General features: G+C 42.5%; 1 protein-coding gene across 3 annotated transcripts in view; it reads right to left on the minus strand.

The window, feature by feature from the left end:
• Positions 1 to 719: 719 nt before the first annotated feature.
• The window catches only part of tmem116 (transmembrane protein 116), a 40077-nt gene continuing 18279 nt past the window's right edge, over positions 720 to 22517 (minus strand). For all 3 annotated transcript variants that reach the window (XM_059986920.1, XM_059986919.1, XM_059986921.1), the window contains 6 exons: positions 15334 to 15386; positions 11966 to 12055; positions 10057 to 10186; positions 4741 to 4882; positions 3021 to 3097; positions 720 to 1266 (listed from right to left, as the gene is read on the minus strand). In XM_059986920.1, the coding sequence (XP_059842903.1) occupies positions 1096 to 1266; positions 3021 to 3097; positions 4741 to 4882; positions 10057 to 10186; positions 11966 to 12055; positions 15334 to 15386 (663 nt within the window). In that variant the 3' untranslated portion in view covers positions 720 to 1095. The remainder of the gene's footprint in view (positions 1267 to 3020; positions 3098 to 4740; positions 4883 to 10056; positions 10187 to 11965; positions 12056 to 15333; positions 15387 to 22517) is intronic.

The raw sequence follows: 22517 nt of genomic DNA on the forward strand, positions 1-22517 counted from the left end.
TGCTGTAGTGACCTATTATATTCCTGATTTGCACCTGAAAAATAAACAAGGTCCCAATGTAATTAGCAATGGTGATGGAGAATGAGGGCTTTGAATGCAAAATCAGGATAAATCTGTACACGTTATCTTTTAAAACAGCATTTCCTAACCTGGGTTCCTAACCCAGGTTGGGAACCCCTGTTTTAAAAACATTAAGGGGTCTTCATGCTGCACCTCGCTCATCCAGTGGGTTTCTACCTTCTACGCTGCTCACTTCAACACTTATAATCTTGCCTCTCACCTTTGCTTTCTGACCCGCTTCAAAATCTTTTCAAATGTTTTAACTTTCCTGAACCTAATCTCAATATCTTAAGACAGAAGATGGTGCCACAGCTAAACTCCTAACAGCTCAAACCATACAATCTGAATTTTGAGATCCAGAGTTTTAACCATGTTTAACAACTTGGGCAAATTGTTATTTCAGGTAGTAATTTTAGAAAGGTATAGAAATCTATGGGATGACTGAGATAGATCAGGTTTCCTTACTAATCCATCTGTTGATATGTAACTCGTACAGCCGTTTGAGTCTATGCATTTGCAGAATACAAACCACATCAGCCTTTGGAATGAGGTTAGGGCAGTTTGTTGTACGTATTTACATTTTCTTTCCTCCTGTAAATCCCCTTGTTATCAATGATTGAACACAACATTGACTGCTGTCAACGAACTCACTGGAGAAAACGGGCAGACTTTTATTGTTTCCCCTTGCAAAAGATAACAACTTGACAGTTAAGTTTTTTTAAAAAAACTTTAACGTATTTCATAGGTTTAAAAATAAATATACTTAAGAGAACACTGGAAATACCAGCTTCTTCCTGCAGCATAGTAAGAATCAATATTCGTCCCCCTCATTTGTATCCCCTCCATCCTGTCAAACTCGACATGTAGTTTTTACCATCTCCGAGGTGGATGGAGTGGTTGTGGGAGTTGTGATTCTGTATGCTTCATTGGTTGGTAAGGCACTTTTGGATATCTTGAAAGAAATGTGAAAAGAGCTATAAAAAATGGAATGTCATTCTTGACACCTTCAGACCATTGAGACTTTAAGCTGATTCTTTAGAACACTTCAGTACTCTTCGTACTGCAGTATACCCGTTTCTGGAAACGCAGGAGTGGGGTTTGTGTGTCAGCGTCACAGTAGGCACTTTGCTTCATGTATAGGAACAGTCTCTGGGTCCAACCGTACAAAATGCAGTTCAGCAGTCCCTGCGATGGAGCTGTGAATGCCTGGAATAAAAGTAAAATAGCTCGGTTTATAAACTTGGACTTGCAATGCTATATTTTTCCTTCTCAGTAAACAATTGTACCTTCACGTACTGCCAGCCCGCGACCAAAATTTTTGTTTCAAAACTTTCGTGAGGTGTTATGCCATACTTTGGCCTCTAGAGGGCGAGCATTAACCACTATGCTGAGATTTTACAATTGGCAAATGTCTCACCCCTGAACCACGGGATAGCTTTTTTCTCCCTGAGTGACCATTCAATAAATTGTTAAAATGTACTGAGTGCCTCCACTGTATGTATCTACATGCTTCAACTTCCACATCTAACAATTATGCTCATCAGATGCAATTATTATTTATTCTGCTTGAAGCATGATTAAATTCATGCTTTGTGGGCCCAGCAAGCAAGCTCTTGCCCTCGTCTATTTTTACAGGGAATGGTGCCTCAGGGGGCCACACAACATTTGAATCTAGCTTGTCAATAATCGCAAGCTAGTTGTCAAACATGTTGTGATCTAATCTAGCACATGTGAACAATAGCCTCTTCCAAGTTTCTAGAACAAAGTTTAGACAAAACATGTGACTTAAGTGGAGTTGGGTGCCTGCAATTTTAAATGGCAGTTGAATCGTAGGATTGTGGACACCCCTGGATGTGCGTAGAGATGACTCAATGCTAGACTTGTGCTTCCTGACTCTGAATCAGAAAGAAAAGTCAATTCCTATGTTAATTGTATCATTGAATCTGATACTTTATTGTAATAATAGAATGTGGGAAGATGCTGTCTTTTCTGTGATACATTAGAGGCCTTCCTTTCAGAAGCTGTGAAGCATCAAGAGGCTACTTGATGAAAAATACAGCAGGAAAGTTTTGAGTATACTGTATTGTCCAGTATTTGTCTCAATCAATATTAACTTTTAAAAGATAACTTGTCAGATAATGCTTTTATTTCATACAAACATCTAAACGACTTGGGAATTTTGGGAAAATTAATGGGTCAACAGTAATAATATAAAATATGAAAAGGTGCAGTATCAAAAAAGGAAAGTGTTCTTACACATTGTCACCCTGCTCTCAGTGCTGTGGGCGGTATCAGTGAGATCATTGTAAGGCATGGGGATATCCGGGAAAACTATCAGTGATGTATCCACATATCTTGCTATGCTACTGAACTTGCCTTAGATTCTTTTAGGATGCAACTCTCTCTACACATTGTCAAAGTTTAAAACAAATTAAAGTCGCCTAGAGAAATGGGACTGATTACCTGTTGAGTCTTGGTGCACTTTGGCTTATTAACATGTTTTAACATAAATGCAAAAACATTAACCCCATGATCGTGAAAATGATAAATGCTGGAGCCGGAGTGAATTAGGTTTTGGAATCGCTGTGGAACTGCAGGTATACAGTTTGATCTCTTTACATCTTCAATCCTTAAAACAACTTGCCAACTTTGAATGGAGTCTATGTTGAAATACTGGATGTGAATACAATATTGGCTAAGATGCCCTTTACAATTGGATAGCTTGCTGGAAGCCACTGTCTAGAATTCAACATAGAACAGCCATTTTCATAAATATATTCACTTTCTGAACAATTCTGTGGTTGCTGTGCCCCACAAGGAAGAAGTCAGCCAGACTGTATGAGGATAAATATGTAAATCGTTGAAAGTGTTGAAGAGAGAAATCGGAGAAGAGAATGTGATAAAGGTTCTCTATCCCGACCCTTCCCCAAAAAGAACAGCAAGTCCTTTACAAGCCTTACCTGGAGAAAGTAGAGTACAATGTAAAGGTGGCTCATGTTCATTGGATTCAGCAGCTTGACCATGGCAAGAATACTCGCTGAAGGGAGGAAATCAGAAACTTCTCAGCAACAAGCTTTAGAAGGACGAATGAACATTCTGAAAGGAACATTAACTTTCTGGTATTCAATGAACAATGGATATTTTAATCAAGAGCCTACAGCAGAAAATTACAGGACATGAAACCCAAGAGAGACCTTGCACAAAGGCCTGTCCTGAGCGTGAAAGCACACAACTACATTTCACGTTTGTACAATATGTCAATATTAATGAGAGGATGTGGGCATTTCAGTGTTGGTGGTGGGGAGAGGAAATGTAATCTTCAAGTGTGAAATGAGCAAAGGATTGCTGTGAAATACTTATCTATATAGGAAACAGCAAGATAGGGAACTCCTTGATAGAATTGAAATCTGATAAATAACTTCTAGAATTTCTGACACAATCATTCCTTCCTCCTTTATTGTACATTCTTCCTTCTCCCTTTCCCTTCAGCAAACTTGAACCCAGACAATCAATTCTTTAAGCAAACATGAGGAAATCTACAGATGCTGGAGATTCAAGCAACACACACAAAAAATGCTGGTGGATTACAGCAGGCCAGGCACTGTCAATGTTTCAGGCCGAGACGCTTCGTAAGACCCTCCTTATTGATGCTGCCTGGCCTGCTGTGTTCCACCAGCATTTTTTTGTGTGTGTTGGTTGAATCAATTCTTTAACACATTCTTTTGCAGTAATTTATCAGTGTGATTCCCCTTGATCCCTTGGATTTCCCCACTCATGAAATTCCAAGGTTTTTAAAGCATAGCTTTGTCGTCGCCATATCATTACTTCCTTGTTTACTCACCCCACCCTTCATGGTTCCCTGCTCAGAGGTCCTATGCTCAGGTAACAATTAAAGGCTGCTTTGTGTATCTGATGACATCAGAATCCGGTTTAACATCACTGGTATATATTGTGAAATTTGTTTTTGAAGCAGCAGCAGCACAATGGAATACATAATACAAAAACAATTACAGTATATGTATGTATGTATGTATACATATATATTAAAAAAGTGAGGTAGTGTTCATGGGTTCACTGTCCATTCAGAAATGATGGCAGAGGGGCAGAAGCCATTCGTGAATCAGTGTGTGTGCCTTCAGGCTCCTGTACTACCTCCTTGACAGTTGCAATGAGAACATGGCATGACCTGGGTGATGGGGGCCACCTTTTTGAGGCATGTCCTGGATGTTCCAGAAGCTAATGTCCATGATGGAGATGACCAAGTTCTCCACCTGCTGCAGCTTATTTCCATCCTGTACCGTAACCCTCCCCTCCCCACACCACAGGGCGATACAGCCAGTCAGAATGCTTTCCACAGCGCATCTGTAGAAACTCGCAAGTATCTTTGGTGATGTACCAAATCACCTAAAGAAATAAAGCTGCTGTCAAACAAATTTGTCGTCTTTGCATATATTGCAGTTTTGGTCAGTATAACAGCATAACTATTTCCTGTTGTCAGGTGTAGCTTAATCTAGTAGTGTCAGCACTAAATCATATTTGATCTTTACTAATTAATTGACTTGTGCTACCTTAGCAATTAGCAATACGTTAGCGATGCAAGGCCGCACACTCAGTGTGATCCATTGTAACCCCACAAGATTCAGGAGAGAGGAGAGACAGTATGTTCAGGCTCTCACCAACCTGGGACCCAGCAGAAGATAAAAGCTGTGGAATACAAGACGATACTCCGTTCAAACACACCGATCTTTGCCCACTGCTCAGCTCCAAAATACCCTGTCACATGCACCGGTTTATACAAGAACCGGGTTTGAATTAGAAAAATCTGCAAAGAAATAAGAAAACAAGTCAACCAATTGCAGAGATTCTGACAAAACATTCTGAATAAAATTACTACAGCCAAACAACAACTTGCCTCTCTTCTAGTATCAAGGGTGCTTCTAAGAACCTTCCATAGCAGGGATTCCAAACCCTTTTTTATGCCATGGACAAAGACCATTAAACAAGGGGTCCATGGACCCCAGGTTGTTTACCCATAGTCTACAGAAAGTTTGACTCCAAAAAGCTACAGGATTATTATAACTCAGGAAGGTCATTTGAACAATTGAGTTTAATCTAGAACATAAACAGTATGCCAGAGGGACTCAGGTGGTCAATCAGCAGGTGAAGGCAGAAGTATTTTAGGGCTGGACCTGCCTCAGGACTGAGGTATCATGGGAAAGAAGACTGGTAGGAAAATGTTGGAACCAATGGAGAAAGAATGATGGGTAGATGGCACCTGATTCTGCTCCTTAGAATGTCAATTCCATCAGAACTGTTCCAGCAGTACAAACTTCTTGATTAGTCAGGACATCAAAGGTTATGGGGAGAAGGCAGGAGTTTAGAGGGAAAATAAATCAGCCATGATGGAATGGTGGGGCAGACTTGATGAGCCAAATGGCCTAATTCTGCTCCTATGTTAATACACAGCAGCCTCTCCGGACTCTGGATTGGGGATTGCCAAACATTGTGTGGATTTTCTGGTGTAGTCTGTTTTGTCATATGCTTTTGTGATATCATTCTGGGGGAACGTTGTCTCATTTTTTAACTGCATTGCATTTGTGGTTTCTAAATGACAATTATCTGAATCTGAATGTCTTGTGTTGCCCAGACCTGGCCTGTAAATTGCATCTCAAGTGAATATAATATTAAGTTTGCGGGAGAATCACCAAAGTGTTTATATATTTTAAAAAAGCGAGGGGTGGGTTTTCCAAGTGTATATTGTTATATAGAGAGAACCTAGGAGAATGCAGATAGTTTAAAACATTTGCAGTGCATTTATCCTGACGTGTTGAAAAGATTAGCAAAAGAAATGTCTATTACTGATCAATAAATTCACCAGCCTTGTGAGGTTGGATTGGCTGGGCATGTCAAATCTCCAAACCAGTAGACACTATCTAGATGCAGTCATTGTTTTGAGGAATATTTCTGTACTAAGAGACAATGTAGAGGGGGATAGTTGAGGCAATATTGCCTCTAAGCTGTACGCGCGCGCACACACACCTTATTTATACTATTTTTATTGAAGAAATTATTGATTCGCAATGTCGAGTTCCAAAGAAGCCAAGGGCGTGAAGCGCATATGAGCTATGACTAGTTCATTTAAAACGGAATGGCATCATGAAACAGTAGACAGTGCTACACTGAAAGCTCATGAGGTCAGGAACGTGCAGCCATGAGAAATATTTGTGTACAATACAGAAACTGGTGTTACCTGCATGTATTGTCGCGATGCAAAAGTTGCTGGAGAATTTGCAAGTAGGAAGAAGTGGAGTGATATTTGGAAATCTGACTTTTTAAAGCATCATTTAGCAAACAAGTCACATATGGACAGTGTGCAAAAGCTCCGGCAAGAAAATCCTTCATTACCCATTAAAGGCCTGTGTCATTTGTTTTATGAGAGTGCTGATGAATGAGTGTGAAAATGATACCCAGAGATCGAAATTCTTATTGACAGTGTTTGCTAGCTGTTAAAATGAATATTTCAATTTATAAAATTCAGTGTGCAAATATTGTTGTCACCGAGCTAAAAATTGCACAGCTCAAGATGTTTGTGCAAATTAGTCTAACAAATTAGAGGGAACATTGGTTGAGGGCAGGTCAACCAGAATCAGGCACTTCTCAATGTAGGGCCTAAAACCATAACAAAGTCCAGGAGTTGAAGTTGATCCAACTGTGGCTGCTGGAGCTTCTCTGAACAGCCACCAATGGGAGAGATGATTGTCACAGAAGTTAGGAGGAGGGGTACTCCAAACTTGGGGCCAAAGGTACAGCCACCAGTGGTGGAATAACCCAGGCAGAACACCCTGCCTCAATCTCCAGTCTATAGTAGATTTGATTTCAATTATATTAGGTGTAGGATATAATTCAAGGCAACAACCTTCAAAAAGTTAAGGATTGGGAACTGAAAGATCCCTATCCAGTGTGAACCGTGGGTGTGACAGGATTAGATTTCAGGGAAAGTGGGGGACTACCAGCTTCAGACATGGTCAGCTGAATAAAATCCAAAGAGCACCAATGGGAGCCTGTTTCATGAAGATTGTTTACAGGATAATCAGCCTAAGAAAAAATTCTTAACCAATCCATGTTACATTATAATACAACATCGGTTTAGCCCTAACATTGTCTGTATTTAATCAGGATCTACTGGAAGTAGCACCCAGGGCATCTTCAAGGAGCAATGCCTCAAAATGGCGGCATCCATTATTAAGGACCCCACAACCCAGGACATGCCATCTTCTCATTGCTACCATCAAGGAGAAAGTACAGAGGCCTGAAGGCACACACTCAATGATTCAGGAACAGCTTCATCCTCTCTGCCACTTGATTTCTGAATGGACATTGATCCCATGAACACTATCTCACTACTTTTTTTTAAATTTTTGCACAAATTATTTAATTACATACTTCAATTTTGTGTTTTTTCCTTTTTCTCTATTATTATTATTATGTATTGCATTATACTGCTGCCGCAAAGTCAACAAATTTCACGACATATGCTGGTGATGTTAAACCAGATTCTGAATATTAATGAATCCATTTTACATTATGATATATCATCGGTATAGCCCCATCATTTCTGTATTTAGATAAAAATGCAACCACGTGTTTGGAAAAAATCAGCTCCCAAACACGATTTGCGTTCAAATTCACACCGATCTCCATACCCACTATATATAATCACCACAGATTGTCAGGTGCTTAATTTAGACGAGATGAAAAAATCCCTTTTAGGGAAATGAAACAAAAAGAAAATGGATTTTATGCAAATTAAGCTGCAGTTCTGAACACAGCCCTACCACACAATTTTAACTGTAGCACTGAAAACTCACACTTTTGGATCTAAAGATTGGGTGTTCACTATCCAAACCAACACAAAATCGAGTATTACTCCAGTGCAGTGATGAGGTGTATCCTACATTTGATTGTTCCTCCAGTGCACTGACGAGGTGCAACCTACATTTGACTGTTCCTCCAGTGCAGTGACGAGGTGCATCCTACTTTTGACAGCTTCCTCCAGTGCATTAACGAGGTGCAACCTACATTTGACTGTTCCTCCAGTGTAGTGACGAGGTGCATCCTACATTTAACTGTTCCTCCAGTGTAGTGACGAGGTGCATCCTACATTTAACTGTTCCTCCAGTGCAGTGACGAGGTGCATCCCACATTTGACTGTTCCTCCAGTGCAGTGACGAGGTGCATCCCACATTTGACTTCCTCCAGTGCAGTGACGAGGTGCATCCCACATTTGACTGTTCCTCCAGTGCAGTGATGAGGTGCATCCCACATTTGACTGTTCCTCCAGTGCAGTGATGAGCTGCATTCCACAGTTGCACTTTTCGGTGGTAATATGTTAGTATAAGGGCCATTGGACTCAGGAATGGCTAATGAATTGTAACAATAATTTTAATTTAACTGATATGCAAAGTGAACTATCAAGTTTATCATCATTATATGCCCTATCATTATGAGGGAGGTGATCATAGTCCCATGACCATGATTTGTTCTTGGCAAAATTTTTCTATAAACTTAGTTTGCCATTGCCTTCTTCTGGGCAGTGTCTTTACAAGATGGCTGACCCCAGCCATTATCAATACTCTTCAGAGATAAACATGATACTTAAATAGTTGATCAGAAAAGAGTGAGCTTTGGGAGTTAAGAATCGCTTTCTGGGTATTTGGAAGCAAACTGTCGTAAATCACAAGATTTTAGACAGGGTCAGTGTTCCTCATTCATTTCAATGATTTGGGTACAACATTTAGAGTGAGCTGTGTTGAAATGTGACACTAAAATAAGAAAGTCAAGATTAAAAAGAAGTGAGATGAGAACTGGTTGGTGGAATTCAACTTTAGTAGTCACAAGATGTTGGAGTAAAAACCAGTTGTAACAACACTGTAAATCAATCTTTCATGATTCTGTTATGGTTATTATTCTACTATGGATTTATTGAGTATGTCCATAAGACAATGAATCTCAGGGCTGTATATGGTGACATATATGTACTTTGATAATAAGTTTACTTTGAACTTTAATGGAAACAGGCTTAGTGCTCTGGATTAGGAAAGGGATGCAAACCACAGGTTCCAGAACATTAGTACATACAGTACAGTACAGGAACAGGCCATTCAGCCCACAATGCTGTGCTGAACCAGCAAAAAAAATCAAATCAAAAACACCCAAACACTAATCCCTCCATCCTCCTCACATCCATGTGCCTATCCAAACATCTCTTAAAAGCTTCACACCAGGCAGCACATTCTAGGCATCCCCAATTCTAGAGTAAAAATACTTACCCCTCACATCCCCTTTGAACCTACCCCCCTCACCTTCAATGCATGCCCTCTGGTGTTAGACGTTTCAACCATGCCTACTCTATCTATGCCTCTCAATCGTATAAACCTCTATCAGACCTCTCCTCAGCCCCCACCACTCCAGAGAAAACAACCCAAATTTAAAGACAGAGCCTCAAGTTAATGGAATTCCAGGTTAGTAGATTATAATAAAATTCCAGGATACAATTGTAAGGCTACTGTTGGAATGCAGAATTCAATATTAGGACTGCACAATGAGTGGTGATTGAACAAGCTGAAAGACTCCCAAATGTTCATCTCCAGCTTCCAGGTTTAACACTGGAGATAAAAATCTGTCAGTGTTAAAGACAACTTGGATTGATGGAAGATGGGAAAGAGAACGGGAAGGAAAGGGAATGGGTAAATGTAATGTACCTTGGGGTGGGCGGGGAGGGGCAGTATCTCCCGCCCCTACCCCTGGGCAACAGATTGTGTCTGCATGGTTTCTTCCTTCTAATTCTGTGCCGAACAAGGGGAATGAAAATGGCACGAATTAACCAAGGCACTCTAAACTAATTCCCAGTGGATGCCTCAAGAGACGGATAATCACCCGCCAGACTCCCAGGGAAATTGAAAAGGAGAATCTGCAGTCTAAGTAAATCATTCTTACCACAAGTCCAAGTAAAGTAAAGAAGAAAGTGATGAGGAAGGTGATGGTGCTGTACAGGTAGACAGCATAACATGCAGTTCTCTGATCCACAGTGTAGCTCTCTTCAAGAATTAACGGCAGCAGGAAGCCTCTATGAAGAAAACAAGAAAGATCAGTCTTCTGCTCCTTGTGACCTTCAGCAAAGTCTGATGCAGATTAAAATGCAAAGCAAAATAATTCTGGGTAGAAATGTTCAAGTGGTCATTCAACATTTCCCAAGTCCTCGCTTATCACCTGGTCATGGAGTCAGACAGAAGTACGGGACAGAAACAGGCCCTCTAGCCCATCTTGTCCGTGCCAAACCATTTAAACAGCCTAGTCTCGTCGACTTCCAGCCGGACCAGAACCCTCCAAACCCCACCTATCCATGGACCTCCAGGTCTAGTCTCACCCAACTTCAGTGGAAAAAGCCTGCTTGCATTTGCCCTAATCTCATAATTTTGTATACCTCTATCAAACCTTGCCTCAACCTTCTATGTTCTGAGGAATAAAGTTCTAATATATTCAGTCTTCCATTATAACTCAGGTCCTCCAGTCCCAGCAACATCCTAGTAAATTTACTCCATATTCTTTCAACCTTATTTACATTTTTTCCTGTAGGGAGGTGACCAAAACTGCACTCAATACTTCAAATTAGGCTTTATCAACGTCTTATGTAACTTCAACATAGTATTCCAACTCCTATATTCAATTCTTTGAACTACAAGTACAATAGTTGGGATGTGCAGCCCCAGTGAAATCCACACAGACAGAACATCAAAACCACAGTGCAGAGCCTCTCTCTTTCCCTCTGCCACTTTGTCAGAAGCCATTGAAGATGCTGTAAGTTAATACTGTGCATTTAAAATTTTCTTGTGATGGCCAATTATCTCAGGAGAGATTTCTCAGAGAAGTTTACCGAGTGTTTTGGATGTTTCCTATGATGAAAGCTTACTGACTTGAGGAGTTACTGGCTTTTCCCCAAAGATGCTGCTCAGCCAGTGGAGAAATTCCAGCGCTTGCTCATATTTCAGAACTGCAGCTGTACAGTGGTCATTCACCTCCCTAAAAATTAATTAAGTGCCTATAGTCAGATTCCCACCCTGACAACGCTAATTTTCTGAATGCAGAGCTAGTTAGCTTCCTGCTAAGGGGGCAAATCCTCATCTGGAAGCAAGCTCCCTTCCTAAGGAACAAATAATTGGCCAGAGATCAGCCACGCACTCAGATGATGGTGACTTGCTGCTGTGCAGAGTGGGCACCAGTCACATCAGTGACAACGTACAGAGCTCTTTCAACATAATAAATGTCCTGAGCCAAATCAAGCATTGACCAATGGTCCAACCAAAGTTGCATATCCCAATGGAGAATTGGGATGGAATTTGAGAGCCCAAGTCAATGGCCACCAGCGGTGGAGCTTTGAAAATGGAAGCTCCTGCAGAGGCCAATACTGGAAGAATGCAGATCCCTCGACGGGTTTGCCGAGATAGACACCAGGACAAAGGGATTTGGAAACTAGGATGAACCAATGTAATTAAATGTGGAAATACTCAGCAAGTCAGGCAACATGTGGGGAGAGAAACAGAATTAGCAGCTCAAGCCAGCAACCCTTCATCAGATCACATGAGCTAGGTAGGTAATTGGGCTCAGTGGGTGAAGGCAACAAGGAGGAAAATAGGAGTTAGTCAGCTTTGTTTTGGATAAGTTTGAAAAGTGTTCAGACGGGAAGCACTGGAATGGAGGAGTTCAGAGATAACAGGGGCCGCTGGCGGGCGCCACTGGTGTGGGATTGTGAGGTGGAGAGACGTTCATGGTGATGCCACAGACATGTGATATGGAAAGGACACTTGAGCTTTTTATAACTGTACATAGTCTGATAAAGATTACTTACGAGCTGCTGTAGTTGGCATAACAACCATATCCATTTCCAATAGAAAATACCGGAACCATCAGCATGACAGGAATCAAGCTGCAAAAAAACCTGAGACATGAAAGGTTGAACAAGTTAGGTCTCTATTCATTGGAGCGTAGAAGGTTGAGGGGGGATTTGATCGAGGTATTTAAAATTTTGAGAGGGATAGATAGAGTTGACGTGAATAGGCTGTTTCCATTGAGAGTAGGGGAGATTCAAACGAGAGGACATGATTTGAGAGTTAGGGGGCAGAAGTTTAAGGGAAACACGAGGGGGTATTTCTTTACTCAGAGAGTGATAGCTGTGTGGAATGAGCTTCCTGTAGAAGTAGTAGAGGCCAGTTCAGTTGTGTCATTTAAGGTAAAATTGGATAGGTATATGGACAGGAAAGGAGTGGAGGGTTATGGGCTGAGTGCGGGTAGGTGGGACTAGGTGAGATTAAGGGTTCGGCACGGACTAGGAGGGCCGAGATGGCCTGTTTCCGTGCTGTGATTGTTATATGGTTATTAATGGTCTGAAAGGCTTCGCCCTAAAGTGGCTGCAAGAATGCTGAATGTAATAAGCTTCAGATAATCTGAATCCCACTCATTAGGAATCAATGACCTCCCTGTATTCCAGTGCAACTCGCAACACCTCCCCAGTCAACTACTGTATTGTACAACCGAGAGAAGATGGGAATGACTTTGTATTAAACAAAACACCCGCAATACAGTTTGCACATTGAAAGAGGCCCCAACTTGGAGAAAAATAGATTTCCTTTTATTTTAATTATTTTGTATTTACTGACACAGCACCCATCAATCTGCCGATTTAATCCTAGTCTAATCCACGGGACAATTTACAATGAACAATTAACCTACCAAACTGATATGTCTTGGGACCATGGGAGGACACGAGAGCCTCACAGGGAGAAGATACAAACTCCTTACAGACAGCGGCTGGATTGAACCCATCGCTGGTACTGTAAAGCGTTGTGCTAACCCCTATGCTATCGTGTTGCCCCTGGTTAAGGGAGCATTAATCAGACTTTGGTTATTTAAACACCAAGCCATCTGCTCTAACCACAGGCACAGTGCTGGTCTCGGCTGAGATGATGCATTTGCAGCTAAGTGTGATTCTGGAAAGTGTAAATGAATTTCTGTGACATGTTGTATGAAAGGGAGTTTCTCCTGGACCATGTAAATTATCAAGAACAAAACTCCAACTCCCACAAGTGAATGAAATATTCAAGGTAGTTACTACAATACAACCGGCTCCTGCTCAGCCAGCCACTATTCAGCCCATATAAAGTTTCTCAAGGAGCTATGCAGGAGTGGTACAGAGTGAAACAATTTAATACCTCCCACTATAAAAAGGTTATGATGGATCATAGCATTTTTTGTTTTATGAAGTGACTCACAGGAGAGGAGGGAGAGTGGTTCAGGGAGGGAATGGGAGGACTCAGGACTCAGCTACAATGGTAGAGCAACCACCAGGGATGACCAAGAGGACAGAATTGGAGTACAGATCTTTGGAAAGGTTTAGGTGTGCCGACAAGGGGAGAATAAAGGTTGAAAGGTTCATTTTATTACCAAAGCATGTATTCAGGACACAACTCTGAAATTTGTCTTCTCCAGATAGCCAAGAAAAACACTGAAGTGGTTGAAGACATCAACCACTCCCCACACAGAAAAGAAAAAGAAACAGAACTTGCAAACCTCAAACCACCCCCAACCCCTCTCTCGCACAAAAACTAACAGATCGCCGGCCTGCAAAACACCAGCTAGAACATCAAACCTCAAACCCACAACCTGTCCCTCGCAAAAAACTAATATAACACCCACAAGGAGAAAAAACACAACAACAATAACATCAAGCCCCCCAACCCCTCTCTCGCACAAAAACTAACAGATCGCCCACCCAGAAAAACAGCAAAAAGAACATCAGACCCAAAATCCTCAATCCCTCCCTCCCTCACTCAGAAACTAATATATTACCTATAACATAAAGGTAATAGAAAGGGACAATTGTACATCTAAGATACTTGGACCAGGAGCCACAGGGGAGATGGGTGAATAAGACTTGATAAAGTTAGGCCACATTTGGAGTATTGTGTACAGATCTGGTCGCCCCGCTATCGGAAGGCCGTTGAGGTTTTGCAGAGGGTGTAGAAGAGGTTTACCAGCATGCTGCCTGGTTTAGAAACGTGTTATCACGATAGGCTGAATAAACTTAGGTTGTTTGCTCTGGAATGGCGGAGGCTGAGGAGAGATCTGATAGAGGTTTACAAGATTATGAGATGCGTAGATAGAGTGGACAGAGAGTATCTGTTTCCCAGGGCTGAAATATCTAATACCAGAGGGCATGCTTTGAAAGTGAGAGGGGGTAGGTTCAAGGGGGACGTGAGAGGTAATTTTTTACTCAGAGAGTGGTGGATGCTTGGAATGTGCTACCTGGTATGGTGGTAGAGACAAATACACTGGAGGCTCTTAAGAGCTGCTTGGATAGGCACATGCATATTAGGAAGATGAAGAGTTACGGACGTGGTTTAGGTAGGAGGCAATAGTGTTTGGGTGTTTTTGATTTGTTCTTCTGTTGGTTTGGCACAACATTGCGGGCCGAAGGGCCTGTTCATGTGCTGTGGGCTCTACGACTCAGTGAGAGTGAGGATGCAGCCAGAGAGTGGACATGGGGCACTCCAATTGGCAAATCTTGTGTAATCAAAGGCATGGATGAGCAGGGGTGAAAAAGAGATTCAAACCTCAAACTGTGTAGAGTTAAAACATCCCAATCAGGACAGAGCTGTGTTCCTATTAGACATGGAGCTAATTAGTCAAAATCATTAATACTAGATATTCTGCGGATGCTGGAAATCCAAACCAACACACAAAAAATACTGGAGGAACTCAGCAGGTCAGGCAGCATCCATGGAAATGAATAAACAGTCAACATTTTGGGACAAGACCCTTCCTCAGAACTGGAAAATGGGGAAAACACCTGAATAAAAAGGTGGGGGAGGGGAAGGAAGGCTAGCTGGAAGGTGATAGGTGAAACCAGGTGGGTGGGAAAGGTAAAGGGCTGGAGAGGAAGGAATCTGATAGGAGAGGAGAGTGGACCATAGGAGAAAGGGAAGGAGGAGGGCACCCAGGGGGAAGTGATAGGCAGGTGAGAAGAGGCAAGAGGCCAGAAGGAGGAATAGAAGAAGAGGGGAGGGGGAGGAAATAAATCATTGGTGTAGGTGGGTTTCAGAGACCAGAAAGGTCAAACATAATGTTATATGTGGTCAAATCGCTCCACTTCTGCAGAATGGGATTAAGTGGATGAAACCCAATACCAGAAATTCAAAAGACCAATAAAAGAATATTTACCTGGGTAAGATTACAAGAACCTTCTTCACTCTGGCTCTCCATTCAGTCATGTTCTTAGGGGGAAAAACACAAGTAAAAGATCAAAGCATTAAAACAGGTTAATTCTGACACCTGAAGCCCGCCTTTGGTCAGGGTCAACCATGGACATTGCATCCTGGCTGTCTACATGATACACAAGCCAGGGCAGTACGATATGGAGAGCAAGCTGTTGCCCATGTAGCAGACACCCCCTCTCCATGCAGCTGATGAATCCAAAGGAACGACAGAGACCGACACAGCCTGGCATCAGCGGTAACCCTCAGGGTGGAGGACCTCGATACAAGAGCTATCACTAAAGAGGTAGTGCTGAGCAAACTTGTGGGTCTGAAGATAGGAAAGTCCCCCGGTTCTGATGGAATGCATCAGGATGAAAGAAATGGCAGAAGTTATAGTGGAGGCTTTGGTGATGATTTACCAAAATTCTCTGGACTCTGGGCAGGTCCCAGCAGATTGGAAGATGGCAAATGTCACACCACTGTTCAAAAAACAATGTAGGCAAAAGGCAGGTAAATATAGGCCAGTTAGTTTAACATCGGTAGTTGGGAAAATGCTTGAAGCTATCATTAAAGAAGAAATAGCAAAACATTTGAAAAGAAGTGGATGCATCAGGCAGACACAGCAAAGACAGGTCCTGTTTGACAAACTTACTGGAGGCCTTTGAGAATTTCACAAGCGCAGTGGATAGAGGGGAACAGAAGGATACTGTTTATTTGGATTTCCAGATGATGTTCAATAGGTGCCACATAAAAGACTTATCTAGTTCGGCACGGACTAGAAGGGCCGAGATGGCCTGTTTCCATGCTGTAATTGTTATATGGTTATAAGATAAGCATGCATAGAGTTGGGGGTGATGTGTTAACCTCCTTCCCCTCTCCCCACCTTTTTATTCTGGCATCTTTCCCCTTCCTTCTCAGTCCTGAAGAAGGGTATCAGCCTGAAACTTCAACTGTCTATTAATTTCCAGGGATGTTGCCTGACCTGCTGAGTTCCTCCAGCATTTTGTGTGTGTTTCTTCTGAACACCATGTCCACACTGACAAGTGATTTCAGGAGAGGAAGACACAAGCTTATTACTTTAACTGCATATTCGGTACCAATGGAAATGGCTGATGTAAAAATGGAACAAGCAGTAACAAGCTCGGAGTTCTAGATTCCAAAACCAAGGAGGAGGCCTTAAAACCCATCTTCTTGGGAATATGTCAACACTTCACTGGAAACTTTTCATCTTAATTCCACCCACTTATTATAGACTTCAGGAAGAGGAAACACCAGAGGTCCAGAGCTTCCTCAACAGAACTTTAAATTCCTGGGAGTCACTATTTCCAGTGGAGCTGTCCTGGACCCAGCACACAAGTGCAATTGAGAAGAAAGCTTGACAGCACCTCTACTTCCTTAGAAGACTGCAGAGACTTGGCATAACATCTAACTCTTCGACAAGCTTCTATAGATGTGCAATGGAGACTATATTGACCGACTGCATCGCAGCCTGGTATGGAAACACCAATGCTTCAGAATGGAAAATCGTCAAAAGGTAGTGGATACGACCCAATACATCATGATAAACCCTCCCAACCATTGATCACATTCACATGAAACACTGTCAGAGGAAAAGCAGCATCCGTCATCAGAGATCTTCAACACCCAGGTCACACTTTCTTCTCGCTGCTGCCATCAAGTCAAAGGTGCACCACCAGGTTCAAGACCAGTTACTACCCTTCAACCATCAGGCTCTTGAATAAAAGAGCATAACTACACTCGACTTCACTTGCCCCAACAGGGAATGTTCCTACAACCAATGATCTCTCTTTAAGGACTCTTTATCTCATTATCTCATGTTCTTGTTATTTATTGCAATTTATTTATGTTTACATTTGCATAGTTTGTTATCTTCAGATCTTTCACTGATCCTGTTATAGTTACTATTCTAGTGATTTATTGAGTATGCCCAGAAGAAGATGAATCTCAGGGTTGTATGTAGTAACATATATGTACTTTGATAATAAATTACTTTGAAATTTGTCAACATTGTTGTTGACAAGAACCAACCAGTTTTGATGGTGAAACTAATGCCTACAAAAGCTGAAGTGGATTTGAGGGCACATTAATTTCACTTCATTGCTCCAAATGCCAAAATGCTACAATTAGAATGGAGTTAAAATTCTCATTTTCTCTTTCCATAACAGATGTCTAACATGCTGTGTACTTTCACATCAGAAGGACGTGCTCACACAATGGCTAATACATTAAAGCTACTGCTGAAACCTCCATTTTCTCATTTTATTGCATTAGAAAATAAAAACCAATTTACTTATGAAGAGACACAAAGATTTGTACCATCATTCAGCATGGAAACAGGTCAAACACCATACCCAAACTGAACAGTGGGCACATCCATATCAATCCCATCTTCCACCATTTGAGCCTTTTGCCAAGGGGATTCAAGTGCTTACCTAGACATTCCTCAAATGCAATCAGCAACTCTGCTTTTCATAAGACCAGTAGATATGGAAGCAGAATGAGGCCATTCGGCCCGTCACGTGTGCTCTAGCATTTCGTCATGACTGATCCAATTTTCCTCTCAGCCCCAATCTTCTGCCTTCTCCCTGTATCCCTTCATGCCCTGACCAATCAAGAATTTATCAACCACTGCCTTAAATATACATAAAGACTTTGCCTCCACAGCTGCCTGTGACAACTAATTCTACAGATTCACTACTCTCTGGCTAAAGAAATTCCTCCTCATCTCCGTTCTAAAAGGACGCCCCTCTATTCTGAGGCTGTGCCTTCAGCTTCCTTTCTGGCAGCATATTTCAGATACCCTCCCCTCTGAGTGAAGAGGTTCCATTATCTGGGCCACGTGCAGATTGCCCCCTTGTCCCTACTCTACAGGAGTGGTTGAGTGGTGTCACAGCAACAACCCAGCACTCAATATCAAGCCCAAAGAATTGATCATGGACTTAACGAAGGGTAGGACAGGGCAATGACACCAGTCCTCATAAGGGGATCAGGAGCGGTATGGAGGGGCTACTGCACAGGATCGAAACAAGCTGCAGAAAGTTGTAAATTCAATCAGTTCCATCATGGGCACTCGACTCCCCAGCATCCAGGACATCATCAAGGAGTGATGCCTCAAAAAGGCGGCATCCATCATTAAAGACCCCCATCACCTAGGACATGCCCTCTTCTCATTGCTCCCATCAAGAAGAAGGTACAGGAGCCTGAAGGCACACACTCAGCGATTCAGGAACAACTTCTTCCCCTCTGCCATTCTATTTCTGAATAGACATTGAACCCATGGACACTACCTCACTACTTTTTCCCCTTTGTTTGCACTACCTACTTAATTTAACTTTTCAATATTTTACAGTTTACAGTCTTTATTATTACGTATTGCAATGTACTGCTGCCACGTGACAACAATTTTCACGACGTGCCAGTGATATTAAACCTGATTCAGATTCTGATTCCCTAGTTATTCTTTTGCCTTTAACATGCTTAGAGAACACCTAGAGATGAACCTTAATGTTGTGTTCATGAATCCTCTTTGCTTTCCCAATTTTAACTTTCGGACATCTCCCAACACTTTGTAGATTTCATGGGTTTTCCCATCTTTCCTTCCCTGTACAGTGCCTGTCACGTCCTTCCCTTTTCCTCAATATCCAACCTTGATTTCCTTTCCAGATCCAGGGTTCCCTGCTCTTGAGAGCCTTGCAGGAGCACAATGACCTCGAACTCTTTATTTCTTCTTTGAATGCTCCTCAGTTCGTAAACCAGGGGTCCCCAATGTTTTTATGCCATAGACCCTTACCATTAACCAAGGGGTTTGTGGACCCCAGGTTGGGAACTCCTGTTGTAAGTGATCCTTGTCTATCTTTGCCAGCTCTCGTCTGATTTTAATATAACTGGCCTTCCACAAATTTAAGAACTTTATTCCCAGGTTGTCCTTACTTTCATCGATATCCACTACAAAATAAATAAAGTTATTGTCACTATCTCCAAAATTTACCCCAGTTATCATTCCTTCCATCTAACCAGCTAAGCTCCTCAAATAAAGTCCATTAGTCTTCCTTCCCTCATTTACATACCTTGTCAAAAAGTTCTCCAAGAAACACCAAAAGCTCCACCTTCTTTCAGCTGTTCACTCTAGGGTAATGAGGTGGAGATACATCCCTACCAAAGGTGGTGTAAAGCGCTCTGTCCCTCCGCTAGCCTGCAGACCACTCTTGAGTAAGGTGTAGCATCTGCTTAGCCCCCCCGGTCAGGGTCACTTGAAGCCAGAGCAGCTGATCCATATCACATATGGTTATTCGGTCTCTGACGCCAGGCAGACAATCTTTCCAATCTTTGATAATGGCTGGGGTCACCCATCTTGTAACGACACTGCCCAGAAATTGCAATAACAAACCCCCCCACTTCTGTAGAAAAATTTGCCAAGAACAATCACGGTCATGAGACCAAGATCACACACGTCATACAACATGACATGTGATAAGGATGATGATTCTATGATTACTCCAGTTAATAGTTGGGAAATTGATTAGTACAATAATCCTAGTTTAAAATCATATCTCTCTACTATTTCACTTTGTAAATTTACTTTGAAATTTTCTTGCTACATATCTGTTTCTCTACCTCCTGTTGACTATCAGATGGTCCCACAGTAAAATGACGACACCCTTTTCATTTTTAAATCTCTACCCACACAGTTCCATGAGGCTCGTTCTTGGATACCCTCCTTCAGGACTGAAGTAATACAAAGCTACCTGATCATCGACAAACCCTCTGTCTCACCTCAAATCCTGTACACCAGGGTACTGAGTGCCAGTCCTGTGTTTTTCAATCAAACCTCAAGTGATGGCAACAACATTGTAAGCCCACAAGCAACAATATTGTAGCTCCAACAGAAGGTATTCAATTCCCACTGAGGCTACCAGGTCTCCCGATTCCCAATGGGGCTACTGGGTCTTCCAATTCCCACTGAGGCTACCGGGTCTCCCAATTCCCACTGAGGCTACCGGGTCTCCCAATTCCCACTGAGGCTACCGGGTCTCCCAATTCCCACTGAGGCTACCGGGTCTCCCAATTCCCACTGAGGCTACCGGGTCTCCCAATTCCCACTGAGGCTACCGGGTCTCCCAATTCCCACTGAGGCTACCGGGTCTCCCAATTCCCACTGAGGCTACCGGGTCTCCCAATTCCCACTGAGGCTACCGGGTCTCCCAATTCCCACTGAGGCTACCGGGTCTCCCAATTCCCACTGAGGCTACCGAGTCTCCCAACTCCCATTGAGGCTACCGGGTCTCCCAATTCCCATTGAGGCTACCGGGTCTCCTAATTCCCATTGAGGCTACCGGGTCTCCCAATTCCCACTGAGGCTACCGGGTCTCCCAATTCCCACTGAGGCTACCGGGTCTTGGGAATAATGCACAAGGTGCAAAATCAGTTCATCCCCTGGAGAAGGAAGGATTCAAAGGGGGGAAAGGGGCCACAGTGGTTGACAAAGGAAGTCAGAGATTGCATAGCATTAAAATAAAGGAAGTATGACAGAGCTAAGGTGAGTGGGAGGTCAGATGATTGGGAAAATTTTAAGGAACAACAGAACTTAACTAAAAAGGCAATACAGGGAGAAAAAAATGAGGTACAAACGCAAGCGAGCCAGGAATATAAAGGAGGATAGCAAAAGCTTTTTTAGGTAGGTGAAGAGAAAGAAGATAGTTAAGAACAATGTTGGGCCCTTGAAGAATGAATTGGGTGAAATTGTTATGGGAAACAGAGAAATGGCAGAAGAATTTAGTAAGTACTTTAGATCTGTCTTCACTAAGGAAGACACAAGCAATCTCCCAGATGTATGGATGGGCCAAGGACATAGGGTAACAGAGGAAATGAAACAGATTGACATTTGGAAGGAAACGGTGATGAGAAGACTGATGGGACTGAAGGCTGACAAATCCCCAGGCCCAGATGGTCTGCACCCTAGGGTACTAAAGGAGGTGGCCTTGGAAATTGCGGATGCATTGGTAATCATTTTCCAATGTTCCTTAGATTCAGGATCAGTTCCTGAGGATTGGAGAATGGTTAATGTTATTCCACTTTTTAAGAAAGGAGGGAGGGAGAAAGCAGAGAACTATCGACCTGTCAGCCTGACATCAGTAGTGGGGAAGATGCTAGAGTCCATTATTAAAGATGAAATAGTGGCATATCTAGATAGCAGTGATAGGATTGGGCCAAGCCATCATGGATTTACCAAGGGTAAATCGTGTTTGACTAATCTATTGGAGTTTTTCGAGGATGTAACCAGGAAGTTAAACAAGGGAGATCCAGTGGATGTAGTGTACCTCGATTTTCAGAAGGCATTTGATAAGTTCCCATATAGGAGATTGGTGGGTAAAGTCAAAGCTCATGGCATTGGGGGGAAGACATTGACATGGATAGAAAACTGTTTGGCAGATAGAAAGCAAAGGGTAGCGGTGAATGGGTGTTTCTCGGAATGGCAGGTGGTGACTAGTGGGGTGCCACAGGGCGCGGTATTGGGACCACAGCTGTTTACGATTTACGTCAACGATTTAGATGAAAGCATTGAGAATAACATCAGCAAGTTTGCTGATGATACTAAGCTGGGTGGCAGTGTGACATGTGATGAGGATGTTAGGAGAATTCAGGGTGACTTGGATAGGCTGGGTTAGTGGGCAGATACTTGGCAGATGACGTTTAATGTGAATAAGTGTGAGGTTATCCACTTTGGGAGTAAGAACAGGAAGGCAGATTATTATCTGAACGGTGTAAAGTTAGGTAAGGGAGAAATACAAAGAGATCGAGGAGTCCTTGTTCATCAGTTACTGAAGGTGAATGAGCAAGTGCAGCAGGCAGTGAAGAAGGCTAATGGAATGTTGGCCTTTATTACAAAGGGAATTGAGTACAAGAGCAAGGAAATCCTCTTGCATTTGTACAGGGCCCTGGTGAGACCACACCTGGAGTATTGTGTACAGTTTTGGTCTCCAGGGTTAAGGAAGGACATCCTGGCTGTAGAGGAAGTGCAGCGTAGATTCACGAGGTTAATTCCTGGGATGTCAGGACTGTCTTACGCAGAGAGGTTAGAGAGACTGGGCTTGTACACACTGGAATTAAGGAGATTGAGAGGGGATCTGA

Source organism: Hypanus sabinus, chromosome 13 (genome assembly GCF_030144855.1).
Source record: "Hypanus sabinus isolate sHypSab1 chromosome 13, sHypSab1.hap1, whole genome shotgun sequence".
Classification (NCBI taxonomy): Eukaryota; Metazoa; Chordata; class Chondrichthyes; order Myliobatiformes; family Dasyatidae; genus Hypanus; species Hypanus sabinus.